The sequence below is a fragment of the Caretta caretta genome, chromosome 6 (assembly GCF_965140235.1).
Source record: "Caretta caretta isolate rCarCar2 chromosome 6, rCarCar1.hap1, whole genome shotgun sequence".
In the NCBI taxonomy this organism is placed as follows: Eukaryota; Metazoa; Chordata; order Testudines; family Cheloniidae; genus Caretta; species Caretta caretta.
This window is the reverse complement of record NC_134211.1, coordinates 10,452,007-10,470,867: the sequence shown is the minus strand read 5'-3', so window position 1 is coordinate 10,470,867 and position 18,861 is coordinate 10,452,007. Positions and strand designations below refer to the sequence as shown.

At 51.9% G+C, this 18,861-nt stretch overlaps 1 protein-coding gene across 2 annotated transcripts in view; it reads left to right on the top strand.

Annotated features, from left to right (window-relative positions):
- LOC125637907 (uncharacterized) overlaps positions 1 to 15,992 on the top strand; it is a 32,286-nt gene extending 16,294 nt beyond the window's left edge. For both annotated transcript variants that reach the window (XM_048852972.2, XM_048852971.2), the window contains exons 2-5: positions 852 to 2,163; positions 3,975 to 4,101; positions 6,932 to 7,045; positions 11,468 to 15,992. In XM_048852972.2, coding sequence (XP_048708929.2) covers positions 1,105 to 2,163; positions 3,975 to 4,101; positions 6,932 to 7,045; positions 11,468 to 12,864 — 2,697 coding nt within the window. In that variant the 5' untranslated portion in view covers positions 852 to 1,104 and the 3' untranslated portion in view covers positions 12,865 to 15,992. The remainder of the gene's footprint in view (positions 1 to 851; positions 2,164 to 3,974; positions 4,102 to 6,931; positions 7,046 to 11,467) is intronic.
- Positions 15,993 to 18,861: the final 2,869 nt, after the last annotated feature.

Below are 18,861 nucleotides of genomic sequence, written 5' to 3'. Positions count from 1 at the left end.
TTGGGGCCAAGTGCAGGGGGAGGATGCACGTGGGGGCCATGGGCATGTGGAGAGTGATGCTAACAGAAGGAGTTGGGGGGTGTTTGTGTAAGAGGAGGTGAAGGATTACAAAGTGTGTGAGCTGAGGGGGGAACCGACCCACCCAGCATCCCATTCGCCTCCTCTGGGGTCAGGCCAGCTGGACATTTGTCAGAGCCAGCGTGGGCCCCATGCTGGGTGGGCGGCAGATTCAGCCCAACAAACCCATGGTTATTTCCAGCCAATTTCCCTATGTAGACAAACCCTAATAACGCAGCTGCAACCCCATATCACCCTACATGGGGCAAGGAGGGGGCTGGCTGTGCGGGGGGGGGGGGGGCAGGGCCCTGGAGGTACATGTGGAGGGATGGACAAGGAGGGTTGGAAAGGGACCTGTCTGTGCTGGGTGGGGGCAGGAAGCTGTGGGTAGGAGTGGGAGAGGTGAGCAGGGGTCTTTCTGTTACGATTTTTTCTCTGGAAGCTCTGCATGTGACTGTCCTAGGGCCACACACAGAGTCTGACAGAGCAGGGAACTGAACTCGGCTTTCCCAGGTCCCTGGCTTGTGCCCCTCATTGCCCTATCCCCACTCTGGGATGATTCTCTAACAAGGAGAGGTGGTCACTAGCTGGCTGTAAGAACACACAGTTTTTCTGGCAGGGAAGGCTGCATCCACACTAGGAGGACAGGAGTGTTAGCAAACACGAGGCACAATCCCAGGGACAACTCGGCCATTGTTGTTTTTACCAGGAGTTAGCAGACTGAGCTAAGCGCTCAAATCCCTCGGTACCATGGAATTGCCCCCTCACTGTCTGTGTTTCCCTTGCCCTCTCAGGAGCTGCAGGAGAAGCCCCTCTTTCCAGACAGCAGCATTGCCGGCTCCAGGAGGTCGCTCTGGTTTTGCAAGACAGTTTGTGCTTCTGGGCCCTCGCATCTGATCCCCCATCCGGATCACCTGGTGTCAAAAGCGGGACACTGGGGTAGGAAGCCGGAGGCTGGATGCTTTCTGCCAGGGGCATGAATGAGCCAGAAAGGCCTGGGGTCTGGGCTCATCCCCTGCTGGGATAAGGACACCCCAGGGAGCAGCCATGGCTGCAGGGCAGGGGGCACAGGGGGCCCTGGACCTGCAGTTTCAGATCCAGGTGGAGCAGTCGGTGTGTCCCGCTGGGCTGACGGAGCAGCAGGCCTCAGCTGGGCCCGAACCAGATGCGGGATTGGAGCGGGCGGGCGGGCTGCCTATTGTGGTGCAGTCCGGCACCATTGGGGAGCTGCTGAGATGGGTGGCACCGCAACAGGCCCGGTATGCGTCGCAGAAGGAGATGCTGCAGCACTGGGAGGACGTCTGGCAGGAGGTGCTGCAGGCCCTGCACATCCTTCCGGAGGTGGGGCCGGCTCCGGCCTGCATCCTCGGGCACGGAGAGCCAGAACTGCCGCCCCCTCCCAGAGTTGTGCCAGCACCGACTTGTGCACGTGGGTGTGAAAACCCCACCTCCCAGGGGGGCAGAGAGTCACCCAGGGGTCTGGAGCAGGCTGGGATCGAGCCGAAGGAGGAGACGGCACCGTGCCGAGAGGAGCAGCTGTCAGCCCCGCAGACCCCTGCTGAGGTTAATCCAACTCCAGCACCTACATGGGGAACCCTGCAGCTGCCACAGCTGGCGCCAGAGGACGATATCGAGGCCTATCTGGCCACCTTTGAGCAGGTGGCTGATGCCTGCCAGTGGCCGAGAGGGGAGTGGACAACCCGACTGGAGCCGTACCTCACCGGGAAAGCCCAGCTGGCCTTTGGTAGCCTAGACATCACAGAGACAAGTGACTATTGGAAGGTGAAGGCGACCATCCTGCGTCGCTATGGCATCAGCCCAGAGACACAGCGCAGGCGCTTCAGGGAATTCTGTTACCAGGAGGCCAAGGGGCCCCAGGACGTTTACAGCCACCTCCGGGAGCTCTGCCATCGCTGGCTGGAGCCGCAGAGCCGCACCAAGGAGCAGATCCTGGAGATGCTGATCCTGGAGCAGTTCCTGACCATCCTGCCGGAGGAAATGCAGAGCTGGATCTGGGAAAGTGGTCCCGAGACCGGCGCCCAAGCAGTGGCCCTGGCAGAGGGGTTCCAGGTGGGGCAGCCAGAGATCGAATGGCCGGGGCTACAGGTGAGAGTTTAACTCCAGTTATCTCAGTGAGGGACCAGGGTGGGAAGGGGAGATAAACCGTGGAAGCCACAGGGGAGCCAGGGTTCCTGTATTTGTCTCCGTAAAGCCTTGCTCAAGAGTCTCCATAGCATGTGGGTGCTTTAGAGTTTGGGTTCCCAACATGAGTCAACTGGGGCCTGATGGTTCAGATGCTGCGCAGCTAAAGTTGTGTTATCTTTAGCACATCCCCCTGGAAAGCTGGCCCCACCCGTCTCCCAGCTGGACAACTAAAAACTGTCATGCCCCAAGTTAGCGGCCACTCCTGGGCATCGGAGCACTTGTGGGCTCATGTGGCCCCAATAACTTAGAAGGTGTCATAAATATAAAGGGAAGGGTAACCACCTTTCTGTATACAGTGCTATAAAATCCCTCCTGTATATTTATGACAGAAGGGACAATGGGAGAGATCTCGGCTAGCGAGGCGGCCAGTGCTGCTAATCAGGGGATTTTGAGGGAGTGAATCTGCCACACTTGGCGTCACCTGTGCTAAGACGTTCCGAGAGGCCGGAAAATATACCACTGGGGAGAGTGGGAGACGGTCTGCTCTCATTTAAAGTCTCCCTTAAAGCAGTGACATCTCAGCACTCTCTCCCGCAGTTCCTTGAGTTCCCAAGTACGCAGCCCAGCTTTGGATCTGAACAGGTTTGGTTTGAGCTGAAAAGGCCCAGTGTTGAGTCTCCGTGAGAGTCTGAGAGTCACTCTGTGAGGGTGGCCATTTTGAAGGGAACGTGCTTCCCAGAATGGAGGAGGGCCTCATGCTGTCGTGCCAGCCTGGTCCCCAGATTCGCTGTGTGAGAGTATTTTTCTTGCAGGGAACGTGCTCTCCAAATTGGAGCACTGCACGCTGACAGGCAGGCCACCTCCTCACCAGAGATACCGTCCAGGGTACAATGTGGTTATTGTTTGATGTGGCTGTGAACACCACTCCCCACACTAATCCCCACCATGCACACCCCATTTCTGTGCATCTTGTTTCCTTTGACATTGGCCCTGTGTCATGGAGTCACCGGGACGATGCTCTGGAACTACTCCCTATGAAGTGAGCCAGGACTCTGGGGGAGCCTCCTCTCTCTGAGCATATTGTCTCCAGGGCAAGAAGCTTACACAGCTTTGACCTTCTGGGTCTGACCTCAGAGCATTCAGCATCCCCTTCCACACTGTACTCTTCCCGCAGCGAGTCCGCCCGGGCGGGGCTCCTGGGGAAGCCAGAGGGTCCTGCACCCCAACTCCGCAGTCAGATGTGACTCTCAGCCAGCCAGTAAAACAGAAGGTTTTTTAGTTGACAGGAACACAGCATAGGGCAGAACTTGTTAGCACAGAAATCAGTGACTTTCAGCCAAGTCTATCTTGTGGGGAGGAGAGCCCAGAGCCAGGGCTCTGGTCCTCTCCCCTGCGCCCCAAGCCAGCTGAGACTGACTCGCTTCCAGCTGGAGCAGCCCCCGCAAAAGTCACACACCCTTATTCCCACCACCTAGACATTGGTGCAATACACAGGGAAACTGAGGCACACACTGCATTCATGCAATAAGACTCACAAAGGCTCACATACAACCTAACAAGGGAAAATCCCCACTACGTCGCACCCTACCCTGCTTTCGTGCATGATCTCCTAATTCCAGGGATAGGCCCCAGAGCAGCTGGCCCTGAGCGGGGCAGGGGAGGACTGGCACGAGCGTAGTGCGGGGGAGGAGTTGTCCCTGGCACAGCTAGCTCGCAGCAGGGAGTTATGCCGGGAGTGGTCAGTGCTGAGGTGGATGTTTTTGTGGTTGCAGATGCCAGTGCAGTTCAAGGATGTGGCTGTGACTCTGGCTGAGGCAGAGTGGTTGCTGTTGGATGAGGAGCAGAGGCAGCTGTATGGGACTGTCATGCAGGAGACTTACCGGAGCATTAGCTCACTGGGTTAGTTGGGTGATTATCCAAACTTCTCGCCTCATGTGGAAGCTCTGGGCAGAGCTGACTGGAAAATCGTAAACCTTTTCCACCGAAAAATTGTTTTGAAAAAAACTAAAAATATTTTTTTCACAAATATTTCAAGTTTTCCAACAAGAACCAAATTGTCTGTCTCTGTTTTTTTCCCCCCCATTTTTTCCTTTCTCTCTCACATGACTTTTACTGTTTTGGTACTGGGGGAATAAAGGAAAAATGAGAGAGGAAAAAACAAAAACTGGAAACTCTTTTGTTGAAAAGTAGATCTTTTTTACATGGAAATAAAGTCTGTTTTTCATCCAAAAATTTTGTCAAACAAAAAAATGTTGACTAGCTCTGGCTGTGGGTAGACCTGGACAGAAAATGGAGATTTTTTCCCATGGAAAGTTTCAGTGGAAACTAATTTTTGTTTTGGGTTTTGTATAAATTTTCAGTGAAAAAAACAAAAAATGTTGAGCAAAGCAGAAAATTTCCACTCATTTTTTTTGTTCAATGTCCCAGTTTTAGTTGAAAATAAAGTTTGGATGGCTCGTCTTTGAGCAGTTCCCTTGGTGAGTTCTCTGCTATGCCCAGGTCTGGCGGGCTCCTGGTAGCACAGTGAGGAACCAGAATTTTTGGCTTGTGAGACAGTTCACTTTTCTAAAATTCAGACAACAAAGTCAGAAATTTTAGAAATTTCCCATGGAACTGAAATATTTGAAAAATTCTGTGTCAGAAGAACCAAAATTGAATTTATAAACATCTCTCAGGGAGCCAGCCAATCTTGCAGCTTCATGATTTTCACTGAAACTGTTGTGTTGGAAAATTTTTCACACATCTCTAGATGCAGGCTATTCCCTGGTCTCTTGGGGTCCTGGTGGGAGGTGACGTGAGAATCCCAGGCTAACCTTTGCACCCCTTGTTTTCAAGGAGACTGAGAAACACAGTACATGCACATAAAGCATAGGTCTGCTCCAAACTTTCCCATCAAAATTATTTTCTATGGAAATTGGATTTTTCAACAAAACTGACATTTTCACAAAAACTTTCCATCAAATATGTTGTGTGTCCACTGCTGAAAACCCCCAATGTGTGTGTATTCATCAAAAGCCTGAAAAGGTTAAAAAAAAAAAAAGACCCCCCTTTTAATCAACATTTTTTTTAAAAGTAATTTCCTGAGCATCTCTGTGATGGGCTAGAAGCAAGAATCGCTGGGTGGCCTGGGTTATGCAGGAGCAAGTCTGGTCAAAACTCCAAATTTCTGTTTCGTTTTGACATTTAAAAATTTGTTTTCACCCTGAATCAGAACAAAACCAAATATTCTTGTAATTTCCCATGAAACAGAAATTCTAAAAATTATTGTTTTAAAATGTGTTTTATTTTCATTTTTATATTATTTGTACATTATTTCATGACATACGGTGCACATTAGGACGTGCCCTCTCATGTCATGATTTGTAATCTCATGACATAATAGTCAAAATATTTATTTATTTAATAGACTAAGGCAGGGGTCTCCAATGCTCTGCCTGTGGGCGCAATGGTGCCCCCTGGGGCAGTTGTGTGCGCCGCCGAAATGCCGCCGCCGAGCGCGGCCTCAGGAGAACCACCCGCTGAAATGCCGCCGAGAAGTGTTGCTACTTCTCGGCGGCATTTCGGAGGCGAGGATTCTTTCCACTGCCGCTTCTCAGAGGCATTTCGGCAGTGGGGTGTTTGGCGCCCACCACAGTCTTTTGGGAATAGGAATGTGCTATTCCCACAGAAAGGTTGGGGACCACTGCACTAAGGGCTGTGACTGCTTAGTACAGATTAGAACATCTTGACTTATTTTCTAGATCAAAATGTCTATTTATGTTGCAGGGAAACAGTTTGATACCTGTGGAATTAACATGATGTAAATCTTGGAGCTATCATGACGTTCTCTCTGTTCTACCCCTTCCCCCACCCTATGTTTTGTCTATTTAGATAATGTTACCACATTGTTTCCTTGTATTCCTCCGTCTGTCTATAGATCTGTTGTCTCTTGTCATGTACTAGACTATGAGCTTTTTCGGGTACACACTGTTTATTTGTTGTGTGTTTGTACAGCGCCTGGCGCAATAGGGTCCTGCTCCACGACTGGGTCTCCACCATAACACAAATAAATAAGAAACCGCAGCACAAACCGGAGACACTTTGAACTATGTTCTGTGATGCACTGCTCATAATGTAAACAATGTAATTTAGAAAATATTCAAAACAACATTTATTTTGCAGTATTTGCATTTTTATATTTTCCAAAGAATGTTCATTTTGAAAATTATTTGCTTGTGTGAAAAATTTCCTTTAGTTGAAATGGCATTGTCCAAAGGAAACATTTTTTTGTAGAATTTTACCCAACCGGCTCAGTGCAGGAGGCCAAACTGTCTGGAGAGAATGGGCCTTGCTGGCCTTTGAACCTGTGATGCCGTCCTGGGGTTCTCTATCTGAGTACACGCATGCCCACACACACTCGCTGCCTGTACTCCCTGCCTGCCTGAGCTGGGGTTCGAACCTGTGACTCCACCCCAGAGTTCCTAAAAGGGCCTAGTCCCTGTCCGAGTACATCCGCATGCATTGTCTGTATTTTCTGCGTGTGTGAGCTTGAGGTTCCTGCTCCAGCGGAGAGTGCTCTTATCTGTCTCTGGGGGTTCAGAGTTGTCACCGTTGGGTTGTGCCTGCCCCTCCTCCCACTGGTTGTCCCACTTCCCCATCGTCCCCTCCCCAGCAGAGAGGGACTTTTGTACCAAGCCCTGGGGCTCGCTGATTGCGCCCTCATTGCTTCTTTTCTTTTCCCCATTGGCAGGTTGTCCGGTTCGCAAACCCACCCTGATCTCTCAGTTGGAGCGAGGGGAGGAGCCATGCATCTCAGATCCCCCAGCCCCTGAGAAGCAGGAGACCCAGAGGGACGTCCCAACAGGTGAGGGATGAATCAGCCAGCTCAGAAAGCAAAATCCTGGGATCCCAGCCACAAGTTCCCATGGCAGTGCCTCCTGACTCTGTCTGCTGAGCCAGAAAAGGCAGAGCTTAGCCACAGAGCCAGGAGCTCCTGCAGCCCTGCCCCACAGCCAGATCCACTGAGCCTTGGGAGAAGGCAGAATCAAGACATGCTCTGCCTTTCCTTTCCACTCCTCACCACGGTGAATCCAGGTGTGAGACACTCACCGTCACCACTTCCAAGCTACTGTTACTCTGACATCCACCAGGCTTGGCTGTGCACAGAGATTCAGCAGTGCAGATAGCTGCATGATCGGGAAGTGTGGCCTGGTGCTTAATTGCTGGCCTTGGATGCTGAAGACCTAACTTCTGTTTGACCTCTGACACAGACTCCCTGTGTGACATTGGGCAAGTCATTTAGTCCCTGTGTGTGTCAGTTCCCATCTGTACACTGGGGATAACAGCCTTGCTCTGCCTCCCAGGAATGCATGTGGATAAACACATTAAGGATTGTGAGGTGCCTACATACTATGGTGCTGGGGCCTGTCACTACCAGAGATAGATAGACATTTAGAATCTTAGGATTGGAAAAGACCTCAGGAGGTCATCTAGTCTAACCCCCTGCTCAAAGCAGGACCAATCCCCAACTAAATCATCCCAGAGAGGGCTTTGTCAAGCCTGCCCTTAAAAACCTCAAAGGATAAAGATTCCACCACCTCCCTAGGTAACCCATTCCAGTGCTTCACCACCCTCCTAGTGAAAAAGTTTTTCCAAATATCCAACCTAGACCTCCCCCACTGCAACTTGAGACATTGCTCCTCGTTCTGTCATCTGCCACCACTGAGAACAGTCTAGATCCATCCTCTTTGGAACCCCCTTTCAGGTAGTTGAAAGCAGCTATCAAATCCCCCCTGATTCTTCTCTTCTTCAGATTAAACAATCCCAGTTCCCTCAGCCTCTCCTCATAAGTCATGTGTTCCAGTCCCCTAATCATTTTTGTTACCCTCCACTGGACTCTTTCCAATTTTTCCACACCCTTCTTGTAGTGTGGGGCCCAAAACTGGACACAGTACTCCTCACCAATGCTGAATAGAGGGGAATGATCACATCCCTCGATCTGCTGGCAATGCCCCTACATATACAGTCCACAATGCTCTTAGCCTTCTTGACAACAAGGGCACACTGTTGACTCATATCCAGCTTCTTGTCCACTGTAATCCCTAGGTCCTTTTCTGCAGAACTGCTGCCTAACTATTCGGTCCCTAGTTTGTAGCAACGCATGGGATTCTTCCATCCTAAGTGCAGGACTCTGCACTTATCCTTGTTAAAACTCATCAGATTTCTTTTGGCCCAATCCTCTAATTTGTCTAGGGCCGTTTGTATCCTATCCCTACCCTCCAGCGTATCCACCACTCCTCCCAGTTTAGTGTCATCTGCAAACTTGCTGAGGGTGCAATCCACACCATCTTCCAGATCATTTGTGAAGATATTGAACAAAACCGGCCCCAGGACCGACCCTTGGGGCACTCCGCTTGATACTGGCTGCCAACTAGACATGGAGCCATTGGTCACTACCCGTTGAGCCCCATGATCTAGCCAGATTTCTATCAACCTTATAGTCCATTCACCCAGCCTATACTTCTTTAACTTGCTGGCTAGAATACTGCAGGAGACCATATCAAAAACTTTGCTAAAGTCAAGGATTAACACATGTGCTGCTTTCTCCTCATCCACAGAGCCAGTTATCTCAGCAAAGAAGGCAATTAGGTTAGTCAGGCATGACTTGTCCTTGGTGAATCCATGCTGACTGTTCCTGATCACTTTCCTCTCCTCTAAGTGCTTCAAAATTGATTCCTTGAGGACCTGCTCCACGATTTTTCCAGGGACCGAGGTGAGGCTGACTGGCCTGTAGTTCCCCGGATCCTTCTTCTTCCCTTTTTTAAAGATGGGCACTACATTAGCCTTTTTCCAGTCATCCGGGACTTCCCCCGATTGCCATGAGTTTTCAAAGATAATAGCCAATGGCTCTGCAATCACATCCGCCAACTCCGTTAGCACTCTCAGATACAGCGCATCTGGCCCCATGGACTTGTGCTCATCCAGCTTTTCTAAATAGTCTTGAACCACTTCTTTCTCCACAGAGGGCTGGTCATCTCCTCCCCATACTGTGCTGCCCAGTGCAGTAGTCTGGGAGCTGACTTTGTTTGTGAAGGCAGAGGTGAAAAAAAAAAGCATTGAGTACATTAGCTTTTTCCATGTCCTCTGTCACTAGGTTGCCTCCCCCATTCAGTAAGGGGCCCACTCTTTCCTTGATCACCTTCTTGTTGCTAACATAGCTGAAGAAACCCTTCTTGTTACTCTTAACATCCCTTGCTAGCTGCAACTCCAGGTGTGATTTGGCCTTCCTGATTTCTCTCCTGCATGCCTGAGCAATATTTTTATACTCCTCCCTGGTCATTTGTCCAGTCTTCCACTTCTTGTAAGCTTCTTTTTTGTGTTTAAGTTCAGCAAGGATTTCACTGTTAAGCCAAGCTGGTTGCCTGCAGTATTTGCTATTCTTTCTACACATCAGGATGGTTTGTTCCTCCAACCTCAATAAGGATTCTTTAAAATACAGTCAGCTCTCCTAGACTCCTTTCCCCTTCATGTTATTCTCCCAGGGGATCCTGCCCATCAGTTCCCTGAGGGAGTCAAAGTCTGCTTTTCTGAAGTCCAGGGTCCGTATTCTGTTGCTCTCCTTTCTTCCTTGTGTCAGGATCCTGAACTCGACCATCTCATGGTCACTGCCTCCCAGGTTCCCATCCACTTTTGCTTCCCCTACTAATTCTTCTGGTTTGCGAGCAGCAGGTCAAGAAGAGCTCTGCCCCAGCTGGTTCCTCCAGACCAGGGGTGGCCAACCTGAGCCCGAGAAGGAGCTAGAATTTACCAATGTACATTGCCAAAGAGCCACAGTAATAAGTCATCAGCCCCCCATCAGCTCCAGCACCTCCCACCCACCGGCAGCCCCACTAATCAGCGCCTCTCCCTCCCTCCCCGCACCACCCGATCAGCTGTTTCATGGTGTGCAGGAGGCTGTGGAGGGGAAGGGGGGGAGGAGCGAGGGCATGGCAGGCTCAGAGGAGGGGGTGGGAAGGGGTGGAGTGGGGGCAGGGCCTGTGGCAGAGCCAGGGGTTGAGCAGTGAGCACCCCCCGGCACAGCTTCATACCGGAGCTCTGAGCAGTCATGCTGCTCTCTTACATACAGTGCAACTCCCCCACCTTTTCTGCCCTGCCTGTCCTTCCTGAACAGTTTCTATCCACCCATGATAGTACTCCAGTCATGTGAGTTATCCCACCAAGTCTCTGTTATTCCAATCACATCATAATTGCTTGACTGTGCCAGGACTTTCAGTTCTCCCTGCTCGTTTCCCAGGCTTCTTGCATTTGTGTATACTATAATATAACCTGTGTCTGTTAAACAGCTGCACTGGGCCGTGTGGACGGCGTTGTTCTGGTTTTAACCAAGTTTGTTTTGGTTCAGTTCCATGCAAGTGGAAATAGGTTAAGGGTAAGCCAAAGTAGGCACCTCCAGGTGGCAGTTTGCCCTGGTTTAGATAATGGGGTTACTTTGGAGCTGGCTGGAGATTTTTTCCATAACAAAGTGACGATTTGCCGAATTTGAAATGTTCCATAGAAACATCTCAGTTCTGACAGAATTTGGGCTGAAAGCAGGCTGGGGACTGACAGAAACCTGCCTGGTGTCTCGCCAGCTCGCCCCTCCCCAGCGCTTCAGCAGCTCCCCAGGAGGGCTGCCCCTGGCCTGGGGTTTCTGAACTACAGAGGCGCCAGGAATCTGGAAGCACTGGGATACCCGGCTCCCAAGCTCCCAGGGCCATCAGCAGCTGGCCTGGTGGCTGCCCCGGAGCGGGGGCTCCTAGGCACTTCCTGACAGGTTTCAGAGTAACAGCCGTGTTAGTCTGTATTCGCAAAAAGAAAAGGAGTACTTGTGGCACCTTAGAGACTAACCAATTTATTTGAGCATAAGCTTTCGTGAGCTTATGCTTAAATAAATTGGTTAGTCTCTAAGGTGCCACAAGTACTCCTTTTCTTTAGGCACTTCCTGACTCCACGGCACCTGCCTGGACGGGCAGCCGGGAATCCCAGGGAGCACATTTCATTTCACACACACAAACGTTCCTGCAGCTCAGTGTGTCCCAAAGGAAGTATTGCGGGGTCCAAGTTGTGGGGGAAATTTCCAGTTTTTGTTTTTTTGTGCCAATTCGGGACAAACTTTTTTCCAAAAACTCAAATATTTTTGTGAACTTTGAATTCCACGTTCCAGGCAGTGTTAGTTTAGATCCCTCTGCTGGCTTCCCCCTGCACCTGGGGCCCGGCTCACGCACCACTTCTCCCTTGGTCCCCGCAGACACCAGGAGGGGGCTGGACGCTGAGGAGCTGGCTGTGCCGCACCACGGGGAGGCGGAGGCACCTGTCAAAGCAGCTCCAACACCCAAGGCCTCACCAAGGTGGCCCAAGAGGAAAGCGCCCCAGAGCCCTGGCCGGAAGAGAAAGAAACCCTCTCTGGAAGGAGAAGAGCCAGAAGCCCCCTCTGAGGGTGGGAAGCAGCAGCTCCCCACCTGTCCCATGTCCATGCAACAGCCGCTTCCTTCTGTGCGCATGCAAAAGCCTTTCCGTCCTGTACGCAGGAAACAGCCACCCCCACCCCTGCACCGGGAACAGCCTGTCCCTCCCGTGCGCAGGGAACAGCAGCCCTCCACTCTTGGCAGGGAACAGCCTGTCCCTCCCCTGAGCAGGGAACAGCTGCCCTCCACTCCTGGCAGGGAACATCCATCCCCTCCTAGGCACAAGGAACAGCCACTGTCTCCTCTGTGCATTGAACAGCTGCTTCCTGCCCTGCACAGGACACAGCCACACCCCACTCTCAGGCAGGCACAGCAGCCCCCTCTGTCATCGCCCGTTAATTCCTGCCGCAGGAACCTGTTCATGGGAGGCTCCCCCACTAGTAAGAGCCTGCCCCAGTCTGAGAGGTGCAACCAGTGCCCTGAGTGTGGCCGGGGCTTCAAGCAGAGCTCAGACCTGCAGCGGCACCGGCGTGTCCACACGGGAGAAAAGCCTTTCCACTGCCCAGTGTGTGAGAAGAGCTTCCGGCTGCAGTCCAACCTGATCGTGCACCACCGCACCCACACCGGGGAGCGGCCCTACCAGTGCGGGGAGTGCGGCCGGGCCTTCTCGCAGAGCTCCAGCCTCCGGACCCACAGCAAGATCCACCTGGGCCAGAAACCCTATGTTTGCTCTGTGTGCGGCAAGAGCTTCCATCACAACTCCAACCTCATCATCCACCAGCGCACCCACACCGGCGAGAGGCCCTACGAGTGCAGCGTCTGCACCAAGCGCTTCAGCGATCGCTCCACTCTGGTGCAGCACCAGCGCGTCCACACTGGTGAGCGCCCCTACGCCTGCTCCGAGTGCGGCAAGTGCTTCAGCCAGGCCTCACACCTGGTCAAACACCGACGCACCCACGTGGGCCCCTGCACCGTGCTGGCCAGGGACACAGCTGTCCCCCAAAACAGGCCTGGCACAGGGGAGAAGAGAGATGCTCCTAGACACAGACCAGACCGTGGGGTGGAAAGAGCCGCCCCCAGAGACTGGCCAGCCGAGGACAGAGCTCCTCCCAGACATGGGCTGAGAATGGGGGATGAGAGAGCCACTCCCCAAAATGGCCCTGGCACCAGGGAGGAGAGAGACAGGCATGGGCTGGGCACAGGGCAGGAAAAACAACATGGAAAGATGTGCAGTCTCTGAAAGATGTTTTGGCAAGGGAGAAGGAGAGAGAGGCCTCAAAAGAGACATCAGCCACAAGGAAGGACACAGCTACCTCCAGTCACACACCGGGCATAGGTACGGAGAAAGCAGCGACAAAAAATCATGTTGGCCACAGGGAAGGAAAGGTTGACCCCCAAACCTCGGGCCGATGAGAGGAGATCTGCCCCTCAAAATGGGCTGGGCACGGGGGAGAACAGAGCCACACCAGACAATACCCCAAAAAGCTACAACAAAAGAGGCACCAGCTGTGGATGAGGAGAGAGCTGCCTTGAGGGCACTGAGGGCGGCGAAGAACGAAGCAGCAACAAAAGATGCTTTAACAGAGGGGGAGAAGAGAGAGGCCTCAAGAGAGATAATGGCCACGGGGAAGGGGAGATCCACCCCCAAACCTGCACTGGCCATGGGGAAGGGGAGAGCCTCCTTGAAACGTGCTCCAGGTACACAAGAGCCCAGACTTCAGTGGAGCCTTCTCATGTCACTGCATGGTATGGAGAGGGATGATTCATGGGGGGCAGAGACTGTGGGGAGCCCTGTCACTGAGCAGTAGGGTTGGGGATGGCTCATAGGAACATGCATTAAGCTGGGGGTTCTCAGATCAGGTGTGAAACCCCATCAATGTGCAGGAGGGAAGTAATGCCAATGCCATAGGCTCACACTTAAGCAGCGACGGAGAAGCTGGCCTGGCATGGGATGCACTCACAGCTCGGAGAGGACAGGCAGCACGAAGGCACTTCTGGCACCACCGAGAAGCTCCGCTGGACCCGGAGCTGGTGGAGCGAATGGCTGGCACTTAACATGCCACCACAGAAATATGTTCAGGTTCTTGCCAAAAATGGTCTGCTATCAGATGTTTGGTTTTCCGACAGAAAGTAGCTCTGTAGTGCAGTGAGTGGATGTCCCCTCCCCGAGTCCCCCAGAGCACAATTGTAGAGGCCTCCAGGATGAGTGGGGACAATGTTACAGAGGTGGCAAAAGGGACTGTCATGGCATCACTCACCACACTGGAGCCTCCTGCTGGGCGTTTTGGGAATTAGCTCAGTCCCAGCGGGTGCACCCTTGGGTGGTGGTGGGTCTCCTGCCCTCGTCTCCATCTGCAGGCCCCTTATGACCCGTTAAGCTCTACTTCGTGGCACAGCTCTCCGGCTGTGTCACCATCCGGTTCCCCCATTCCGGGGAACTCCTCCAACAAGAGTTCAGCCACTCCTCCCAGTGGCTTGGCAGTCCACAGCTGGGGCGCTCCCTCTGCAGCTAGTGGGGGAGGGGGCCTAGGCCCACCCACTGCTCCGGGCCCCAGCCCAGGGACCCTGCAAACAGCAGCTTCCTGCTGACTTGTCCTTCCAACCCATTGTCTCTAGTCCCAGGGCCACTTCCCCACAGCCTCAGTTCCTTCTGCTCCTGCATGGCTCCAGCTCCTTTGCCCTCTTCCCAGGGCCTCGAGCCTATAAGTCCTGGCAGCCCTTCAGGAGCTCTCCCTAGCTCCCCTGGTCCCTGCTAGCACCTACCCTTCCCCAGGTGCTGGTCTCTCTGTAGCCCTCTAGGAAACCAGTCTTCTCCCTAGGGCTCCCTGCAGCAGACTCCCTCACTGTGGTCTACAGCTTCCTTTTATATGGGCCAGCTGGGCCCTGATTGGCTGGTCCAGCCACTGCCCTAATTGTCTGCAGCTGCTGCCCTAATTGGCTGTTTCCTCTGCAACCATTCCTTTGGCTGCCTGCCACTCAGCCTCCCTAGGCTGGTTTTAACCCTCACAGGGCCAGTGCAGGGCAGGCGCAGTCACAGGGACATACAGAGAATATACCATCTTTCTCCTGCTCTTAAGCAGAGGGGACCACTGGGCCCCCCCTAAGATACTTCATAGGCATCCACATCACCAGCATCAGCAGAGCTTCCCAGTTACAAGAGCAAGCAAACCATTTGCTTTCTAAATAAATTCATAACCTAGGCTCCACAATAACCTTAACTCTGACCCCAACCCAACTCATGAGACTATGGCACCATGTGTCATGACATACTAGTGGCTTATGAGGCTTCAGGGAGTAAGCAGGGCTGTTCTCATGCTGCTTCTGCATGTGCCTGAATTGAGAGGGGACGTGTTAGGGTTTGTTGCTGTCTCTGAGGCTGAAGTGGACGCAGGGTCCATTCAGAGGCCGGTGAATCAGGCTAGGGATAACGAGGTTAGTTCAATCAGGGAGGATGAGGACCAGAACTCCACTGGCCATCACATACAGTCCTCAGCTAAAACCTCTCCAACGCATCATCAGTGATTTACAACCCATCCTGGACAACAATCCCTCACTTTCACAGGCAGTGGGAGGCAGGCCAGTCCTCGCTCACAGACAGCCTGCTAACCTGAAGCATATTCTCACCAGCAACTACACCCTGCACCATAGTAACTCTAACTCAGGAGCCAATCCATGCAACAAACCTCGATGCCAACTCTGCCAACATATCTACACCAGCGACACCATCCCAGGATCTAACCAGATCAGCCACACCATCACCGGTTCATTCACCTGCACGTCCACCAATGTAATCTACGCCATCATGTGCCAGCAATGCCCCTCTGCTATGTACATCGGCCAAACTGGACAGTCCCTACATAAAAGGATAAATGGACACAAATCAGATATTAGGAATGGCAATATACAAAAACCTGTAGGAGAACATTTCAACCTCCCTGGACACACAATAGCAGATGTAAAGGTAGCCATCCTGCGGCAAAAAAACTTCAGGACCAGATTTCGAAGAGAAACTGCTGAGCTTCAGTTCATTTGCAAATTTGACACCATCAGCTCAGGATTAAACAAAGACTGTGACTCGTTCGCCAACTCCAAAAACAGTTTCTCCTCCCTTGGTGTTCACACCTCGACTGCTAGAAGAGGGCCTCACCCTCCTTGATTGAACTAACCTCTTTATCCCTAGCCTGATTCTTGCTTGCATATTTATATCTGCCTCTGGAAATTTCCACTACATGCATCCGACGAAGTGGGTATTCACCCACGAAAGCTTCTGCTCCAATACGTCTGTTAGTCTATAAGGTGCCACAGGACTCTTTGCCTGTATTTGGTGTTTGTTTTTTGTTGGCTTTTGAAAAAGAATTGTAAAACACATGTGTGACAATTTACTGTAGATGATTATATCTCCCCAATAGTGAGATTATGGGATGGAGCCAGCTTCTGGAAACCCTGACTCCGGTGAGTAGATCCCACTCAGAGGACCTGATCCAAAACCTTTTTGAAGGTCAATGGAAAGACTTAACTGGGCTTTGCCGTCAACAGGCCTAAGGGTTTGTCCAATGAGATGACTCAGATAGAATCATAGAAATGTAGGACTGGAAGGGACCTTGAGAAGTCATCAAGTCCAGCTCCCTGCCCTGAGACAGGACTAAGTAAACCTAGACCATCCTTGACAGGTGTTTGTCCAACCTGTTCTTATAAACCTCCAGTGATGGGAATTCCACAACCTCCCTTGGAAGCCTATTCCAAAGCTTAACTCCCCTTATAGTTAAAAAGTTTTCCCTAATATCTAACCTAGATCTCCTTTGCTGCAGATTAAGCCCTTTACTTCTTGTCCTGGCCTGAGTGTACATGTGCATGAGTTAAGTAAGATTTACTGGGTTTTTCCAGTATCATTTAATTCTCTCTATATATATTACAGAGCATCAGTAATTGCACCGGTTAGAGTGCAACATGATTTCATAGAATCACAGAATATCAGGGTTGGAAGGGACCTCAGGAAGTCATCTAGTCCAACCCCCTGCTCAAAGCAGGACCAATCCCCAACTAAATCATCCCAGACAGGGCTTTGTCAAGCCTGACCTTAAAAACCTCAAAGGAAGGAGATTCCACCACCTCCCTAGGTAACCCATTCCAGTGCTTCACCACCCTCCTAGTGAAAAAGTTTTTCCTAATATTCAATCTAAACCTCCCCCACTGCAACTTGAGACCATTACTCCTTGTTCCGTCATCTGGTACCACTGAGAACAGTCTAGATCCATCCTCTTTGGAACCCCCTTTCAGGTAGTTGAAAGCAGCTATCAAATCCCCCCTCATTCTTCTCTTCCATAGACTAAACAATCCCAGTTCCCTCAGCCTCTCCTCATAAGTCATGTGTTCCTGTCCCCTAATCATTTTTGTTGCCCTACGCTGGATGCTTTCCAATTTTTCCACATCCTTCTTGTAGTGTGGGGTCCAAAACTGGACACAGTACTCCAGATGAGGCCTCACCAATATCAAATAGAGGGGAACGATCACGTCCCCCAATCTGCTGGCAATGCCCCTACTTATATAGCCCAAAATGCTTACGAAAGGCTGTCAGTCAGGACCCTGTCCTTTCCTCCCCAGCAGGAGCTGTCAGTCAGGGTTGCATTCCCCAGCCGCCCTCCCCTGCCCACTCTCATGACCCCCACCTCACCAGGGCCAACCTGTACTATGCGGATACTTTTTGCCCTGCCCGGTGCCATCTCTAGTGGGTGTGAAGGTGCTCAGTACTGCCAAAGGCCCTGTCACAGTCCTGGCTGGGGTAGGGTAATCCTTTGTGTGGACTTGCTGGTGCTCAGTAAGTGTGCAGTGTTGTTGGAAGCGCTGGGCACACTGGTGGGGCCAGTCCCAGGGGCAGGCCCTGTGGGGGGCCATGTTGTCCTTCAGTTCCCCTTTTGCCACGGACCCTGTGGCACCTGCACCCCTGGCCTACCCCAGTGGGGAACTCTCCAGCCACTGCTGGCATCCAAAGCTGTTTGTCCTGGTGGAAGTCTACAATAAGCTCTCTCTGCAATTCCGTGAGAATGACCCATGTAGGCCCATGGATGTTACCTCCTTGTTCTCATTCAGGAGACCTTGATACCTGCTGGGATAAAGAGGGGAGCTGTTCAAAGGGTCCACTGTAGCTCAGCCATAGGTCAGAGGGCCAGATGCAGGAATTGCTGGGTGCGATTCTTTGACCAGTTTACGCAAGAGGTCAGACTGAATGGTGAGAATGGGCCCTTGTGGCCTTCACATCTATGGGACATGAGCTCTTTGCGGCAGACACTGTATCTCACTGCATATCTATGCAGCCACAGGCGCTGACTCTGTGTGGGTTCTCTGGGGCTGAGCACCCATGGGGAAAAATTAGTGGGTGCTCTACACCCACCAGCAGCCAAGCTCCCTGCCCCCCCCACCTCACCTCCTTCTCCACCTCCTCCGAGCATGCTGTATCTCCGCTCCTCCCTCCCTCCCAGCGCTTGGAGCTGCCAAACAGCTGTAGCAAGCTCTGAGATGGGGTGGGGAGGAGCGGGAACGTGGCATGTTCAGGGGAGGAGGCGGGGAAGAGGCGGGGCCAGGCAGGGATTTGGGGAAGGAGTCAAATAGGGGCAGGGAGGGGGCAGAGTTGGGGTGGGGACTCTGGGGAAGGGGTGGGAATGGGGGCAGGAAGGGGAGGAGTAGGGGTGGAGTCAGGGCCGGGGCAGGGGCAGACGGGGGTCGAGCACCCACCGGCACCAGAAGAAGTTGGCACCTATGTATTCAGCGCCCAACACAACAGGGCTCTGATCTTGGTCACCGTGTGTCTGTGCAGTGCCTGGCCCAACGGGGCCTGGAGCTAAGCTGGGGCCTGTAGGCACCACCATAACATAAATAATAGACTGAATAAGGCCAGGGAAATGTGTGCAGAATGCACTGTAGCAAGGTAACCTTTGGCTAAAAACCAGATGACAGAGCCCAACAAAAAATGACAAATTAGTTTTGGTAAAAATGCTGAAGTTGTTTTCAGTTCACAGGTTTTCAAACAGACTCATTTTTTGTTTTCCCTAAATTCTTTAAAAAGAAAAGGAGTACTTGTGGCACCTTAGAGACTAACCAATTTATTTGAGCATGAGCTTTCGTGAGCCACAGCTCACTTCATCAGATCAAATCCAAAATTCTTTGTGGAACATTTTTATAAGAAATATTATAAAAAATGTTAGTGACTCAACTTTTGCTAAATAAAATTTTCTATTTACCT